Genomic DNA, 14982 nt, shown 5'->3' with positions numbered 1-14982 from the left:
AATATGAGATTTTCTTGTTTTTGCTTAAAGCAATTTTGAAAATTAATAACTAAAAGGGAGTAAATGGGGACTAAAATAACAAAACTTAAAAAAATCAATACCATCACATATTGTAAAGGATTTAAAAGAATAAAAAAAGGCCGGTAGGGATTATGGAGGTATGAAATCCAGGCCGACAATGGCTTACTTTTAACAGACAGCTTTCGGTTAGGCGATTTTCTTTCTTTTGATTTTGTAACTCTTGTTGTTTGTTAGTAAAACATTGTGGTCTATAAACTTAAGCAACTAGATTTACAAAAAATTAAGCTAAGCTTTAAAAGCAGTTGTGCCAGCTTCAAAAACTTAAAGGGAATAAAGCTTTATTATATACATAGGGTCTTGGTTCAAAAAACAAATGTTTAAGCTACTTTTTCCAATTCCAAATAAATAGTTGTTCCTTATATACACAAACAATCCCAATTGTTCTTTCCAAACAATAATACAAAAATTAAAAAAAAATTAAAGCTCATGCCCTAAGCAGCTTTGGCAACTGTTTAAGTTTTTTCTTGCTTGTCTTGTACTTTTGTTTTGCTCGAATAACCTAACGGTTTTGTTTAGTTTAAGTGCAGTTTGAATTGCAGATTTTTTTTTACAACCACAAAGTAAATATTACAAAAAACAGTACTTACTTCATCTTGAGGTTCGTCTTCTTTGTTTTCGGTAGCGTCTTGTTCAGCCTCTTGGGCTTCTTCGGCTTCATCATCTTCTGCCCCCACTTCTTCGTCATCAGCTTTGGCATCCTCTTCGTCGGCAGCAGGTGCATCTTCTTGTGCTTCTTCGGCCTTCTCTTCTTCGTTTGCTTCCTGCTCTGCTGCCTCTTCTTTCTCGGGTTCTTCTGTGAGCGCTTCGTCGTCTCCTCCTCCAGCATCTTCATCATCAGCCGCACTCACACTTGATTTAGACATGCAATAAAAAATAAATACTCGTAATATATGGAGAAAATTTGTGTATATGTTTATAAAAGCTTATTAACATTAAAAAGTTTTATGGATTTTTTTCCATTCCTGTAAAAAAGATCCCATGGAAAATGGCTTCATTAAATTTGTATGCTATTCAGCAAAATCGCATTACAATTGCGGCCTCCAAGGGCTTAAGATGTCAAACCGGGAGATAGTTTGATGTGGGTGGCATCAGACCGTAGCATAATGTCTGTCACTCCTACAAATATGGGTGCCTTGTACCCCGCAGTCGAGAGTAATGCTTCAAGCTCACAACCAGTAGTCAGACTAACGAACGAGCAAGATGTGAATAACCCAATGGGATTTCGCATTTCGTCCCCAGTAGTCAGACTAACGAATGAGCAAGAGATGGATAACCCAATGGGATTTCGCATTTCGTCCCCAGCCTTTAAGTAAAAGTAGTGTTTCTTCCGATTCAGTCTTAGACAGCGACAGTGTCAATGAAACAGTGGTCGCAGCAAATCGAGAGTCTAGTTTAGGTAAGATTACCGGAAGCGAGGGCTTTGCTAAAATCGCAAAAAGACCTAGAAAATAATATGAGTTACGACGAAGGAGACTGAGAAGTATGCACTGTCAGCGCTATCGGGCGATAGTGTAGGATGCTCGATGGATTGGAACTGAGACTACAACCACTTTTACGGAAGCTGGAAAAAGAATCAAGTCTCCCAAAAAGCAGAACACAGCAAAACCGCTAAAATAGAAAAAGAGCTTGAAGCTTTCAAGCGCTCTGGGAACCGTCGTCATGTACGATATAAGCACGCACGGCTCCTGTGTCTTTAAGGAGGACTTTGATTTTTAAAAAGATGCCACAGATTTCTCGGAATGGAAAGATAGTGGCGAAATGGAAAGGTCAACACCTTGGAGAGGGTCCACCCATACAAATTATGAGCTGCGAGTATAGAGGGATAACTTGGGAGCGCGCAAAGCACGACTGATGAGAAAGTTGGACCTCCCCTAGCTCACAAAAGCGACGGTCTTCATCAAAGAATCAGGCACCAAATTTTTGATCGAGAACATGGTGAAAGTCTTAAGCGAGCAAAACCAAGGTTTGGTGGTAAAGAAATAGTAGATCTTCCACAGGGAGGATACGGAGGAAAGAACTCTCTTTGCGGTGAGCCAAGACCAAGTGTCCATGACAAGTTTGGCTAAGACTTAAGACATGGCATTCTACGTGCCCGAGGCAGTCATGATTGAGAAAAGTAGGATAGACTAAGATTAGAATCTTAAGACATCAGGTAGTACAGTGTCAGGAGTTTCAATACTGAACCAATTCCTTATGAATTTCGTTGTAAGTTAATCCATTTGCCACTTTGGCAGGTAGTCCAGTCTCAGGAGATTCAATACTGAACCAATTCTTTATGAATCTCGTTGTAAGTTAATCCATTTGCCACTTTTCTAAGCATTTTATTTGTTTTATTTTTTGAAGATTAGATTGTTCCTATCACATTCCCACTCTCAATCCAATTATTGTTCCTTGTGATTTGAAATAGAACTAATTATGCCATGAATGAGCCAATTATAAGAACCCTCAGGGAGTTCAATAAAATTAATTTTATTTATGATATCGATTTCTCTTTTAACACAAATGCATTTAAAAGGCTGTTAAAGTTATTTTACTATTAATCAATTGTCTGTAAGGGTTATAATCCGTAGACTGAATAAATTGCGGATAATTGCGGATTTTTCATATAGTCGGCGTTGACAAATTTTTTCACAGCTTGTGACTCTGTAATTGCATTCTTTCTTCTGTCAGTTATCAGTTGTTACTTTTAGCTTGCTTTAGAAAAAAGGTGTAAAAAAGTAAATTTGATTAAAGTTCATTCTAAGTTTTATTAAAAATGCATTTACTTTCTTTTAAAAATCCGCAATTACTTTTTGGGCAACCCAATATAATAATGGAAAGTCTAAGATAAACAAAGATTCTAATATTAAAAAACATCAGGAAGTGCAAGAACGAGACATTCAGCACAACCTTACGAACGAGGGACCGACGAAGAGATCTCGGCCCACTCCCAAGAGGCCCATTTACTGAAGGACTAATAATAGAGGTCATCCAGATCTCCGCCAGAGCGAGACGGCTACACAACCTCTGATAAAGAGGAAGACCCGGAACAAACTTTTTCGACTGAACCATGTCATCAACAAATTATTCAATGCTAAGATAGATACTCGTCCGAGGACCTATGCTATTTGTCATAAAAATTTAAATTATATATTTTCCCCAGAGTTGTCAACGTCCGATGCAACAGTATTGAGACAGGATGGCGTTGGAGCATACCTGGCATCACTTTATCTGCCTTGCGACTCTCCGACATTGCCACCCACGTCGTAGCTGAGACGACTGGTGAATAAGGAAAGACAAATAGGAAATTAGGCACTAATAGGTCGAGTTACGAACTCTTACGACATTTCGCAGGGCCAAGTCCTGGTAGAATTCTTAACACTTCATATTGGTAACACCATTTTCTTTGTTAATAGGATTAAGGCAGGAGGTTTTAGATGTTACAATATGTTCTGAAAATCTATTCGATGAGATTCAGGTTTCGAGGTTCTTCATGAAACACTCCTTCTCCCTTCTAGGACCATCGCTACAGTAGGTTTAGAATAGCAAGCCCAGCGCCGGATGCGATAACTTCCAGAATAAGGTGAAAACAAACTACAAAATTCGGAAGACTACTTAGAACAATACTTGGCCAAAATGCTTATGATTGTCCAAGCATAGAAGACATCGACGGCTATGTCAACAGGATTACGACTGCAATAGTGATAATAGTAAGGTAATTAGCCTGGATGACCGGGGAGATTCACAACATTGGGGAAGAGGTCCACAGACCTTACAACAGAGAGTAAATGTAATGCAAATTCGCCCATGAACATTCCATTAAGGAACTGGGGCAAACTTCTCACAAATCAATGAGTGCTGTCCGATTCAATTCAAAGCTCAATAGTAAGGGATCTTCTTTTTACAGTCGAGTCCGAACGGCGTTCTGCAGAGGGACACCTCTTTGGGGAGAAGTTTTTACATAGCAAAGTACCTCACAAATGTCGCCAGCATTAGGAGGGGATAACCACCGCAGAAAATTTTTCTGATGTTCCTGCCAGGATTCGAACCCAGGCGTTCAGCGTCATAGGCGGACATGCTAACCTCCAACAACAAAGAGCTCAAAAACGCGACAGTTATTATGATGTGTATTAAACACGTCTCGTGGAATGCAAAACGTGCCGCCTGAAAGCTTGCCTGCGAACAGTTCGATAGTGTCAATGAAGCCGTCAACGCGGAAAAGTTTCTTTTAAAAACTCATGTCAAAACAGAAACGTTAGTGAATGGGAGTAAATACTATCCATTCCAAATTTTGCAAAAGAACATTTCATTAAGAACAATTAATAGCCTATTTCGACTGGGAAGCACTTCTTAGTACAGAAGATTTACTTGGCCTTCACATCTGTCGCCAGCATAAGTCAGAAAATATTATTCTTATGTTCTCGCCAGCCCAAGCTTTTATTATTATAAGAGGACAAACTAATCGTTTGAACCCTTGAGTTGAGCGGACGTATTGTTATTTCGCTCCGCAAGAAAAATCTGTGGCCTCCTTCTTTATGACGAGGCCGAACTGCGTGCCGCATAGCGACACCACTTGGAAAAGAAATTTTAACATGGGAGGATACCTCTCAAATGTAGCCAGCACTTGTAAGGGAATAACCACCACTGACAATTTGGTATGATGTTCCCGCCAGCATTTGAACCTAGGCGTTCGAGGTCATAGGCAGACATTCTAACCTCTGCGCTACGAGCCTACGGCCCGTCTACATACTGACCAAAATACAATATGTTAGCCTTCTCGGTACACTCCTGAATGTGACACTTCCAATTCAGTTTCCTGCCTAAGATCACTCCAAAGTATTTGACCTTGATTGTACGTCAAATTGTCCCACCTTCATCTTCCCCGTGAACAGGCTGATTACAGTCTTCTTTGTGTTAACATTGAGACCCCTAGGTATAGCCCAGTTGTATGCGCTTTTTAAGAGGTTGGAATAATAAAAAGCGCATAGCTCTCAGGTTTATAGAGAGGCTTGGTTGGAATGATCCTAAGACTCTTTACTTAATTCGGCTCGGAGATGCGCTGCACAGGCTACCCCAAAAGCCACCAGTCTAGATTCGTAAACAGTGCAGCAGTCAGCCAAAATGCTGCCGTCACCTGGAAGGCATTACATGCCCAAAAAAACTAAAGCGAACAATAGCGTAATGGTAGTTGCCGACAAGAAAGAAGAACAGGGCTGCATACCTAGGAATAATTGAAATCGTTAGGCAATAGGCTGCCATCTGTAAACTCTCCTTGCGGAATTGCCTGGGCTTCTTCCAGTTTGTGATAATGCTGGCTGGTATCGGTACCGAGATAATTTAATTGCTTTCGGGAATCAACGCAATACATCGTTGCGCCCTAAAAAAACGTCGAAATCTGGGCTGGCGCAGCACTGGATATAGTCAAGAAGAAATGTATTCTTCTTGGCCAATGGCACACTTATGTATATTCAGATTATTAGATCCTAAAACCATACTTGAGAGACTAAGGGACTGTAATCCCAATCTTTCAATTAACGACTGGAAGATTGGTAGGGTGGATGAGGCTAATGGTAATCGAAGACATGCGGTATTCATCTTGACTCCGGTTGTCTCACAGAACTCAACAGGTCTGAAGAAGTGGTATTCTACGGGTTCTTAAGGCGAAGAGTGGTGGGATTTGGGTGTCAGAAGACGATTCAGCAGTTGTTGCTGATCACTTGTCTAATCAACTATCGACCACATCTCTAAAGTATGGCGGATTGCAGAATACTGAAAATCCACCTGTCACGATTAAAGGAGGAGATAAAGAAGATATCGAGACAGAACCCGACAAGCCCTTTGTCGATGGGTCATCTGGTCGGATTTGCCACAAGGTGTGCACCAACGGAGAAGAACAGAAGTGAAAAGGTACCTTGACAGCATCAGCTAAAGAATCATCTAAGGAAAAATCGTCCACACCACAAATATCCAGTGTTCTTAGGAAAAGTAGTTCCACTGCTTTCTCAACTCCCCCTGGATGCGTAAGGAACTTCATTATGACAAGATCGAACGAATCTTATGAGAATGAACTCCTGGCGGACTCAGAAGACGAGGCTAACGCAGCAGTGGTGGAAATTCTAAATCCTGACTACAGTCCGGTAGTCCGGTTCAGCAGATAAATTTCGACCTTTGTAAGGCTGCTTTGGCGGCACTAAAGGCCTTTCTGAAGGCAAGAAGATTTGACGAGGTGCTTAACGAGAAACCATAGATGTATGAAGTAATGGTTCGTGGACTAGGAATTCCCGGATGTAAACTACTCAAAGTTCCGGAGAATGGGAGACACAGAGCCTATATTGTTGCAGAGAGTAGTCTTACTGTTTTTCTTCTTTTGTCGCTAAGCACGGAAGATTCAGTAGTAGCTGCCTTGAAATAATAAGCCTCATTACTGGCTGGCTTTCCTATATATGGCACACTATTCAGAGTTGCCGCCTTCAAGCCTTAAGTTTCTGGTTGAAGCCGCGTCTGAAGGGAAAAAAAGCCTCATTGAAGAAAGTGATGCTAATGTACATCACTAGATATGGAGAAGTTCCGATATAAACGAAACGAAAACAAAAAGTATGCCAAAATTGGATAAGCGGATGGCCATTTTGAGATTTGAAACAATCATCCTTTATATTGGGATGCCCAAAAAGTAATTGCGGATTTTTTAAAAAATAGTAAATGCATTTTTAATAAACCTTAAAATGAACTTTAATCAAATATACTTTTTTTTCTAAAGCAAGCTAAAAGTAACAGCTGATAACTGACAGAAGAAAGAATGCAATTACGGAGTCACAAGCTGTGAAAAAATTTGTCAACGCCGACTATATGAAAAATCCGCAATTACTTTTTGGACAGCCAGGCCATCTCAATCTGTCTGTCGAAATCACGCTAACTTTCGAAGCAATAAAGCTAGGCGCTTGAAATTTTGCACAAATTCTTCCTACAAATGTAGGTCACTTGGGATTGTAAATGGGCCATATCGGTCCATATTTTGATATAGTACCCATATAACCCGTTCTGGGATGTTGACTTCTTGAGCCTCCAGTGGGCTCAATTATAATCCGATTTGGCTGAAATTTGCATAAAGTTTTATGCTTTGACTTCCAACAAGTGGGCCAAGCATGATCTCCAATATTTGTGCCAAGTATGGCCTGAATCGGGTAAAACCTGTTTTAGCTCCCAAATAAACCGATCTCCCGATTTTACTTCTTGAGCTCATATAGGGCGAAATTTTTAATTGCATTTGGATGAATTTATCCACAATGACTTCTACATCTCCAACATCCAAACCAAAAATAGTCCAAATCGGTCTTTAGCCTCATATAGCTCCAATAACAATTCTTATACATCATCCTATGTTTGCCTATAGAAAGACAATTGGCATAGAACTTGACAAATGCGATCTATGGTGGAGGGTGTATAAATTTCGAGCCTACCGAGCATAGAACGCTTTTAGTTGTTTCATTTATTTTTTTTTATCCTCTTAGAGTTCTTTCCAATTTATTTGCTTTACTTACCCCTCTGTCATTTCGGCTTCCGAGGTGTTCTCATTGCTTTCCGTATTTGAGTGTCTTCCGAATCCATTCATTTCTGGAATTCTTATATCAAGCTTCTGTGCGTTGTTGAGAAAGTTAAATCAGAAATTTATTTTTCCTACTTAAATTTTTCCATAAATAAACCAAAAAGTTACCACCCTTACCTTGCCACTACCGTTGTCATCGCTCAAGGCATCCCAATCTGTGGAGATATCCGGGGAGACACGCGGCGCTTCCGGTACATACGTCAGAAATGCCCTTTCAATTTCATTCGGCTTATGGCGATAGAACGAAGGAGTTTTCATTTTCTGCGGCAGTTATGACAAGGCAAAATTGTGTCACAAAAATTGAAAAAGAAAAAAAAAAAAACAAAAATTAAAAAAAAAATTAAAAAAATTGTAATAAAAATGCAACTGCAATTCAATCAATTTCTTAATTTTGAGTTTGGGAGGGTGGGAAAACTCACATAATCCACGGCTTCTTCGTCACAGCCAGCTTGCGTGAGCAGTGTGTAACAGCGCATATTATTTTTGGCACTGGCAGCCCAATGCAAGGGAGTCTTGCCGGTTATGTCGCATTCGTTAACGCCATCGGGCCAGGTGGCGATTAGATACTCCAAAATGGTGGCATGCCCAAGGCCTGCCGCTTTGTGGATGAGATTTAAGCCATTGACGTCGCGACACGTCACCAAGGCTGGCGGTACGGGTGGCTCCAAATTCGCTTGCAGATTTTCCAAGTTATTCTCGATAACAGCCTGATGGACATCTTTAATGGAGTTCTGAAAGTGGAAGTGGGACAAAATCATAGAGATATTAAGTTTAAAAAAGCACTAAAATATTGCTTATGCTCACCATAACATAAGGCACTGTGGATAGAAATCTCTTGACCTTGGGATTGGTGCTGGCCTGTTGCCTTAGGCGATTTCCCTGACCAGCCCATAGTATGCGGGTTAATTTTCCAATATCCTTTTCGTGCATCCATATGCGTATAGTTGATAATTTTACGGAAAAATCTATCATAAAGTAAGAAAATATGAAATTTACCAATTAGCTTTAGTTTCCTTCAAATTGTCCTTATTTCTAGGTGGTTTTGCCTTCCTACTCTTCCTTTAGTCAAGTGTGAAAATTAATTTAAAGTTTTTCCTTCACCTTCCTCTATTGCTATGGCAGTCCTTCTTGCAGAAAGTTGTCCCTTTTGATTTTCTTTTGGTTTTTTTTTTTTTGCTATTCAATTATTTCTCATCGCATGCTTGCACGTCAATCACGCCATTTTTGTCAGTTGAGAAATGCAGTGCTTTTGCTTCAGTCTCCTTTTTTGATGACTTCCTTCACACGGTGAATATTTAAATAAAATAAAAGAGTTAATAGGTAAAGTTCCGGTGCTCCATTGAAATGGGTTGTGATAAAAGTTTCAAGGAATTCGGTTTCAAGTGCATTCATTGAAGTCAATAAAATGAGCATTACTTATGAAAGTGAATTTTCAAAGTTACAAGTAACTGAAAATTGCCAAAGAAAGTTCTGCTAAACACGCGCTATATTTTGGTCACAGGCAAAGTGTGAACAGGGGATAATATGGGATGGGAGCAAACCAAATTCAAATTTTGCCCATGAACAATCCACTAGGATAGGTTAGGTTTAAGTGGCAGTCTGCCATCAGACTCACTTAGACATTTTCATCCATTGTGATACCACAGGAACAGAAGAAGGAAGATGCCTTTTATTTACTACAGATCGCTTTAAAAAACCCAACATCTTGCGAATGTTAACATCCGCTAAATCAGACAGGTTCTCAAAGAAATGAGAACCTAAAATGGGACTCCTTCTGACTGCCAGCGCGGCACACACACACAGAAAGTGTTCTATAGTCTCTTCTTCTTCGATGTCCTCATAGCTTCTGCAAAAGTCGTTACTAGCAACCTTTAGTCTGTCAGCCAGTGACAGCAAAGCGATAGACCTCTTCAAATATAGATTAGGAATCATAGTTCTGGAATTCTCACAGCCCCCTCTTTGTGACCATCTATCATTTGTTGTCCTTCGGGCTTGGTCCTAAAAACATAGCTTACATGTCGCTAGAGGCATATCCAGAGATTCCAGTATCCCTGGAATATGCAGAGTAGTTCCTAATCTCGCAAGCTCGTCCGCTTTACCATTGCCGGGGATATCTCTATGGCCCAGCACCCAGAACAGGTGAATTTTGAACTGTTCAGCCATCTCGTTGAGAGATTTGCGAGAGCCGAGGGCGGTTTTTTCAGTTCAAAAATACGTTCTACAGAGATTTAATGGCTGCCTGGCTGTCTGAGAAGATATTTATTCCAATCGTCGTCATGACATTATATCTTAGCCATTCCAACACTTCCTTAATTGCAAGGATCTCCGCTTGATACACACTGCAGGGGTCGGGTAACCTTTTCGTTACCCCCATCCTATGGTGGTCGGTATAAAAATTTCCCAAAGTGCCACATGTTTTGCGGCTCAATCGGTAAGTTCGCCCAAAATGCGGCTTGCCGCTGTACGACTTCTCTTTGAAAGAAGTTTTTACATGGCACTTACATGCTGACATGGCTGACAAATTGGTATACCCTCCACCATAGGATGGGGGTATACTAATTTCGTCATTCTGTTTGTAACACCTCGAAATATGCGACCCCATAAAGTATATATATTCTTGATGGTCGTGACATTTTAAGTCGCACTAGCCATGTCCGTCCGTCTGTCCGTCCGTCTGTCTGTCGAGAGCACGCTAACGTTTGAAGGAGTAAAGATAGCCGCTTGAAATTTTGCACAAATACTTCTTTTTAGTGTAGCTCGGTTGGGATTGTAAATGGGCCAAATCGGTCCATGTTTTGATATATCTGCCATATAAACCGATCTTGTGTCTTGACTTCTTGAGCCTCTAGAGGGCGCAAGTCTCATCCGATTTAACTGAATCTTTGCACGTAGTGTTTTGATATACTTCCAACAATTGTGGTAAGTATGGTTTAAATCGGTTCATAACCTGATATAGCTGCCATATAAACCGATCTGGGATCTTGACTTCTTGAGCCTCTAGAGGGCGCAGCTCTCGTCTGACGTTATTGAAATTTTGCACGTAGTGTTTTGGTAGCACTACCAACAACTACGCAAAGTATGGGTTAAATCGGTCCATGTTTTGATATAGCTGCCATATAAACCGATCTTGGGTCTTGACTTCCTGAGCTTTTAGAAGGCGCAATTCTAATCCGATTTGGCCGTAATTTTACACGTGGTCTTTTGGTATCACTTCCAACAACTGTGGGAAGTATGGTTTAAATCGGTCCATGTTTTGATATAGCTACCATATAAACCGATCTTGGGTCTTAACTGCCTGAGCTTTTAGAAGGCGCAATTCTTATCCGATTTGGCTGTTATTTAGCACGTGGTGTTTTGATATCACTTCCGACATTTGTGCGAAGTGTGGCGCAAATCGGTTCATAAACTTATATAGCTGCCATATAAACTGATCTGGGATCTTGACTTCTTGAGCCTCTAAAGAGCGCAATTCTCATCCGATTTGACACAAATTTTGTACAACGGCTTCTCCCATGGCCTTCAACATACGTATGGTCTGAATCGATCTATAGCTTGATACAGCTCCCATATAAACCGATCTCCCGATTTTCCTTCGTGATCCCTGAATCGGACTATAACTTGATATAGCTCCGCCTCCGTCCTTATTCATAATTTTTTGTTTGCATAAAAAGAGATACTGCCAAAAAACTCGACAGATGCGAATCTTGGTGGAGGGTATATAAGATTCGGGCCGGCCCGGACTTACCACGCTCTTACTTGTTTTTCTGATATTCTCGCCGGGATTCTAAACGAGGCATTCATAGTCATAGGCGGACATGCTAGCCTCTTAGCTACGGTGACCTTTCCTATCTTCGCCTCAATTATCTCGCAATGTTATAACCTGTTCATATCTTCCCCACTTACCTTAAGTCTCAAAGCCGCTGTGGCTGCCTATTACTAAGCCTGTCTGTACCAAGTCGCATATAATCTGGGCAGCTATCTGGGCAGGTATCTGAATACCTGTCACTTATAAGGAGTATAATGTAGTCTGCGTAGCAAAAAAATTCAATACCTTATGATATAGGATCCGTTGCATGCTATATATGGTTGCGGTAACCCCTGTGTGGGGTGCCCTGTGACGCTCTTCCCCTTATGGTATCTATGGACCCGGTGCTGGCGTACAAGTTGCATCAGTGCCTTAGTCCTGCTAAAAGTCCCCTCGATGGAATTGTTTAACCTTTTTATTACAAAATCAAACACTAATGATTAGGGAATTTCACTGAAGCTATCAATTTCAATAATAATAGTTTTCAGTGACACTGATGATTTAATTTATTTCATTTGCTTTACCTTCTTTACTCGATTAACTCATTCCCTGGGATCCTTTACACTTGGCGTGCCAGGGAAATGTAACAATCTGGCATGCGTTTTAAAATGCGATTTAAACAACTATTTGTGTGTGTCCTTCAAAAGTATTCTTTGTGTTTTTGTTTTTGTTCTTTTTAGGGTTTCCCAAAGACAGTTGAATTTAGTACTGTTGCCATGGATAATTTTGGTGAAAAGATATGACGCCTAGGCCCATATATAAATATTACATTAAAATAAATACAATGACCGTGATCTAATTTTATTTGTCAAGTGAATGAGTGCTTCACCGCATATTTGTCAAAAATAAATAGTCTAGTTATTTTTACAATCAGTTTATAGAATATAAAGAATTTGATTTATTTTAGGCATGTCCAAAAAAGGATATGATTTAAGTTTTTCTAGAAGACCTATAAATTTAATTGGGTTTGAGAAATTATAGCACACTTCCAAAAAGTTCTACAAACACCAGGTCGTCTAGTTTTGAGCCACCCGTGTGGAAGCCTACATACCTTCAATTACCAGGGATATTAAAGTTCCAGTCGGTTCTATCAGTAATCGTGGAATAGTAATTTTTTATCAAACAGTGGCCCAACAAATGTGTAATCCACACTACCTGAGATATCGGACATAGTATCAAACATAACACAGTGCCTGTAGCCGCCGCATGACTAAAGAAAAATTCTCTTAGCCTCACTGCAGTTGTAGCAGCAATTTGTCTAGCCACAACGTCCTAAAGGATTAGTTGTAAGATGCAAAAAAAAAATCCTTTCCTCATCGCCTCAAGAAGTCAAATCTAAAGATCGGCTTATATGCCAGCTTTATCAGGTAATGAACCGATTTGAGTTATATAGGGCTAACATATTGTGCAAGATTTCAGCCAAACCGGATAAGAATTGTGCCCTCTAAAGCTCAAGAAGTCAAGATCCGAAATCGGTTTACATTGCAGCTATATCAAAACATGGACATTTACTTTTCTTTAATTGGCCTTTACAGAAAAGGTATACCTTTAGACCCGGCCAACGCAAACGTTGTATTGTTCGTGCGACGCCTATATTCTCCATTAACGCAAACTGGTCCATATATTTTGTATGCTGAGGTTCCAATCATCTAGTATGTGTTCTTCTAGCCAAATTGCGCAAACGAGCTGATGCATACTCCTTAACACCGTGTCGCCTCTGGTCTTAAACAGTTCAGCCGGCAACCCATCGACTCCTGCTGCCTTATTGCTTTTTATCTGGATTACTGCTACGTGGACCTCGATTGTTTCTGCGATATACTTATGACCACCATCATCAGATGCTAGCAGCTCTGCAGGAGGATGTGCCTGCACCAAAGCTATCGGTTTGATGTTTAATTCTTTGGTATAATTTTCGAACTTAACTGGTTTCTGAACATCCACTTTTGATTTTGGTCGGTACTTTTGTTGCGGTTTTGTGCTTTTTTTTTTGGGTGCTGCTTGAGCCCCAGGTACAAATACAAAATGCAAAATTTGCCCATGAATATTCCACTACGGAACAGGGGAAAACTTCTCTCATTTCAATGAGTGCAGTCCGATTTAAGTTTAAGCTCAATGATAAGGGCCTCCTTTTTATAGTCGAGTCCAAACGGCTTGCCACAGTGAGACACCTCTTTGGAGAGAAGTTTTTCATGGCATATTACCTCACAAATGTTACCAGCATTAGAAGGGGAAAAAACACCGCTGAAAATTTTTTCTGATGGTCTCCTCAGGAATCGAACCCAGGCGTTCAGTGTCATAGGCGGACATGCTAACCTCAACGCTACTGTGGCCTCCCAGGCGCCCCAGGTACAATAGGATAATCGAATATTAAAAATTGGGTGTAATTACCAATTGGGCTGCCTCAAAACAAAAACCATCACAAGTAGACAATTTAGACAATCATGATAATACGAACAGCGGTCCGAACATAAAAAGTGGACCCGAATAAAAGGTATTCCCAAGTAGATTACGAATATGGTATTAAAACAAATGTGAATATATGTCTACCCCTACCCCTTCAAAATGTGAATATATGTCAATCATGGCTTTATGGAGTTAATAAAAGGTATTTGGTAGCAGATAATTAAATTGTACTGGGGAGATGCATATGATAGTAAGCAAGAAACTTATTTTTCGCGTGGCGCAGCAGAGCGGGCCGGGTAGAGCTAGTAGCGCCCATATAAACCGATCTCCACATTATACTTTTTGTGCCTCTAAAGGCGGCAATTCTTTTCAGATTTGGCTGAAATTTTGTACAATGACTTCTCCTATGACCTTCAACGTACGTGCGAAATGTGGTCTCCATCGATGCATAACCTGATGAAGCTCCCATATAAACCGATCTGCCGATTTTATTTCTTGAGCCCCTATATTTGGTTGAAATTTTGCACAAAGACTTCTACCATGGTCTCCAACATCCCAATTAAGTATGTCCCGAATCGGTGCATAACCTGATATAGCTCCAATAGTATAACAATTTTTACCCATTATCCTCTTTTTCCCTATAAAGAATTACCAGGCAAAGAACATGACAAATGCGATCCACAGCCCGATTGAACTTAGCACGCTTCAGTTTAGCAGTAGTATATGTCCAATATTCTAACAGGATTTGTAGTTTAATTGCTATCATATCTGCTTTCCCATTTTCAGCAAACTGATGTTTAAGAAAATTTTACGCTCTGTGGCGAAGTAAAAGTTGGCTGACCATTCAGCTCAGAAAAGGGGATTTTAATGTAATTTATATCCTGCAATTCAAAATAGCAAACCGATCACCATAAATATATTTATGCAACAATACACTTAAAATTGTGATTTTTGACAAGCCAATTTTTTTGCAATACTTGACCTTAGATTAGGTTAGTTTAGTGGCAGTATAACAGTGGTGGTATGGAGTCTCAAATGGTACAGGGTAGCCGACATGACACACTGGTCAAACTACAACAAGCAAAATAGTGCTAAGTTTGGCCGCGCCGAA

General features: G+C 40.2%; 1 protein-coding gene across 10 annotated transcripts in view; it reads right to left on the bottom strand.

The window, feature by feature from the left end:
- Positions 1 to 14982, bottom strand: part of LOC106087756 (arginine kinase) — a 159395-nt gene that overhangs the window by 60823 nt on the left and 83590 nt on the right. For all 10 annotated transcript variants that reach the window (XM_059369207.1, XM_013252897.2, XM_013252901.2 and 7 more), the window contains exons 4-8: positions 8468 to 8628; positions 8083 to 8394; positions 7781 to 7924; positions 7599 to 7693; positions 669 to 930 (exon numbers count right to left, since the gene is read on the bottom strand). In XM_059369207.1, coding sequence (XP_059225190.1) covers positions 669 to 930; positions 7599 to 7693; positions 7781 to 7924; positions 8083 to 8394; positions 8468 to 8628 — 974 coding nt within the window. The remainder of the gene's footprint in view (positions 1 to 668; positions 931 to 7598; positions 7694 to 7780; positions 7925 to 8082; positions 8395 to 8467; positions 8629 to 14982) is intronic.

This window comes from Stomoxys calcitrans, chromosome 5, assembly GCF_963082655.1.
Source record: "Stomoxys calcitrans chromosome 5, idStoCalc2.1, whole genome shotgun sequence".
NCBI lineage: Eukaryota > Metazoa > Arthropoda > Insecta > Diptera > Muscidae > Stomoxys > Stomoxys calcitrans.
The sequence above is the reverse complement of the archived record's forward strand: the minus strand, read 5'-3'. Positions and strand labels throughout refer to the sequence as shown.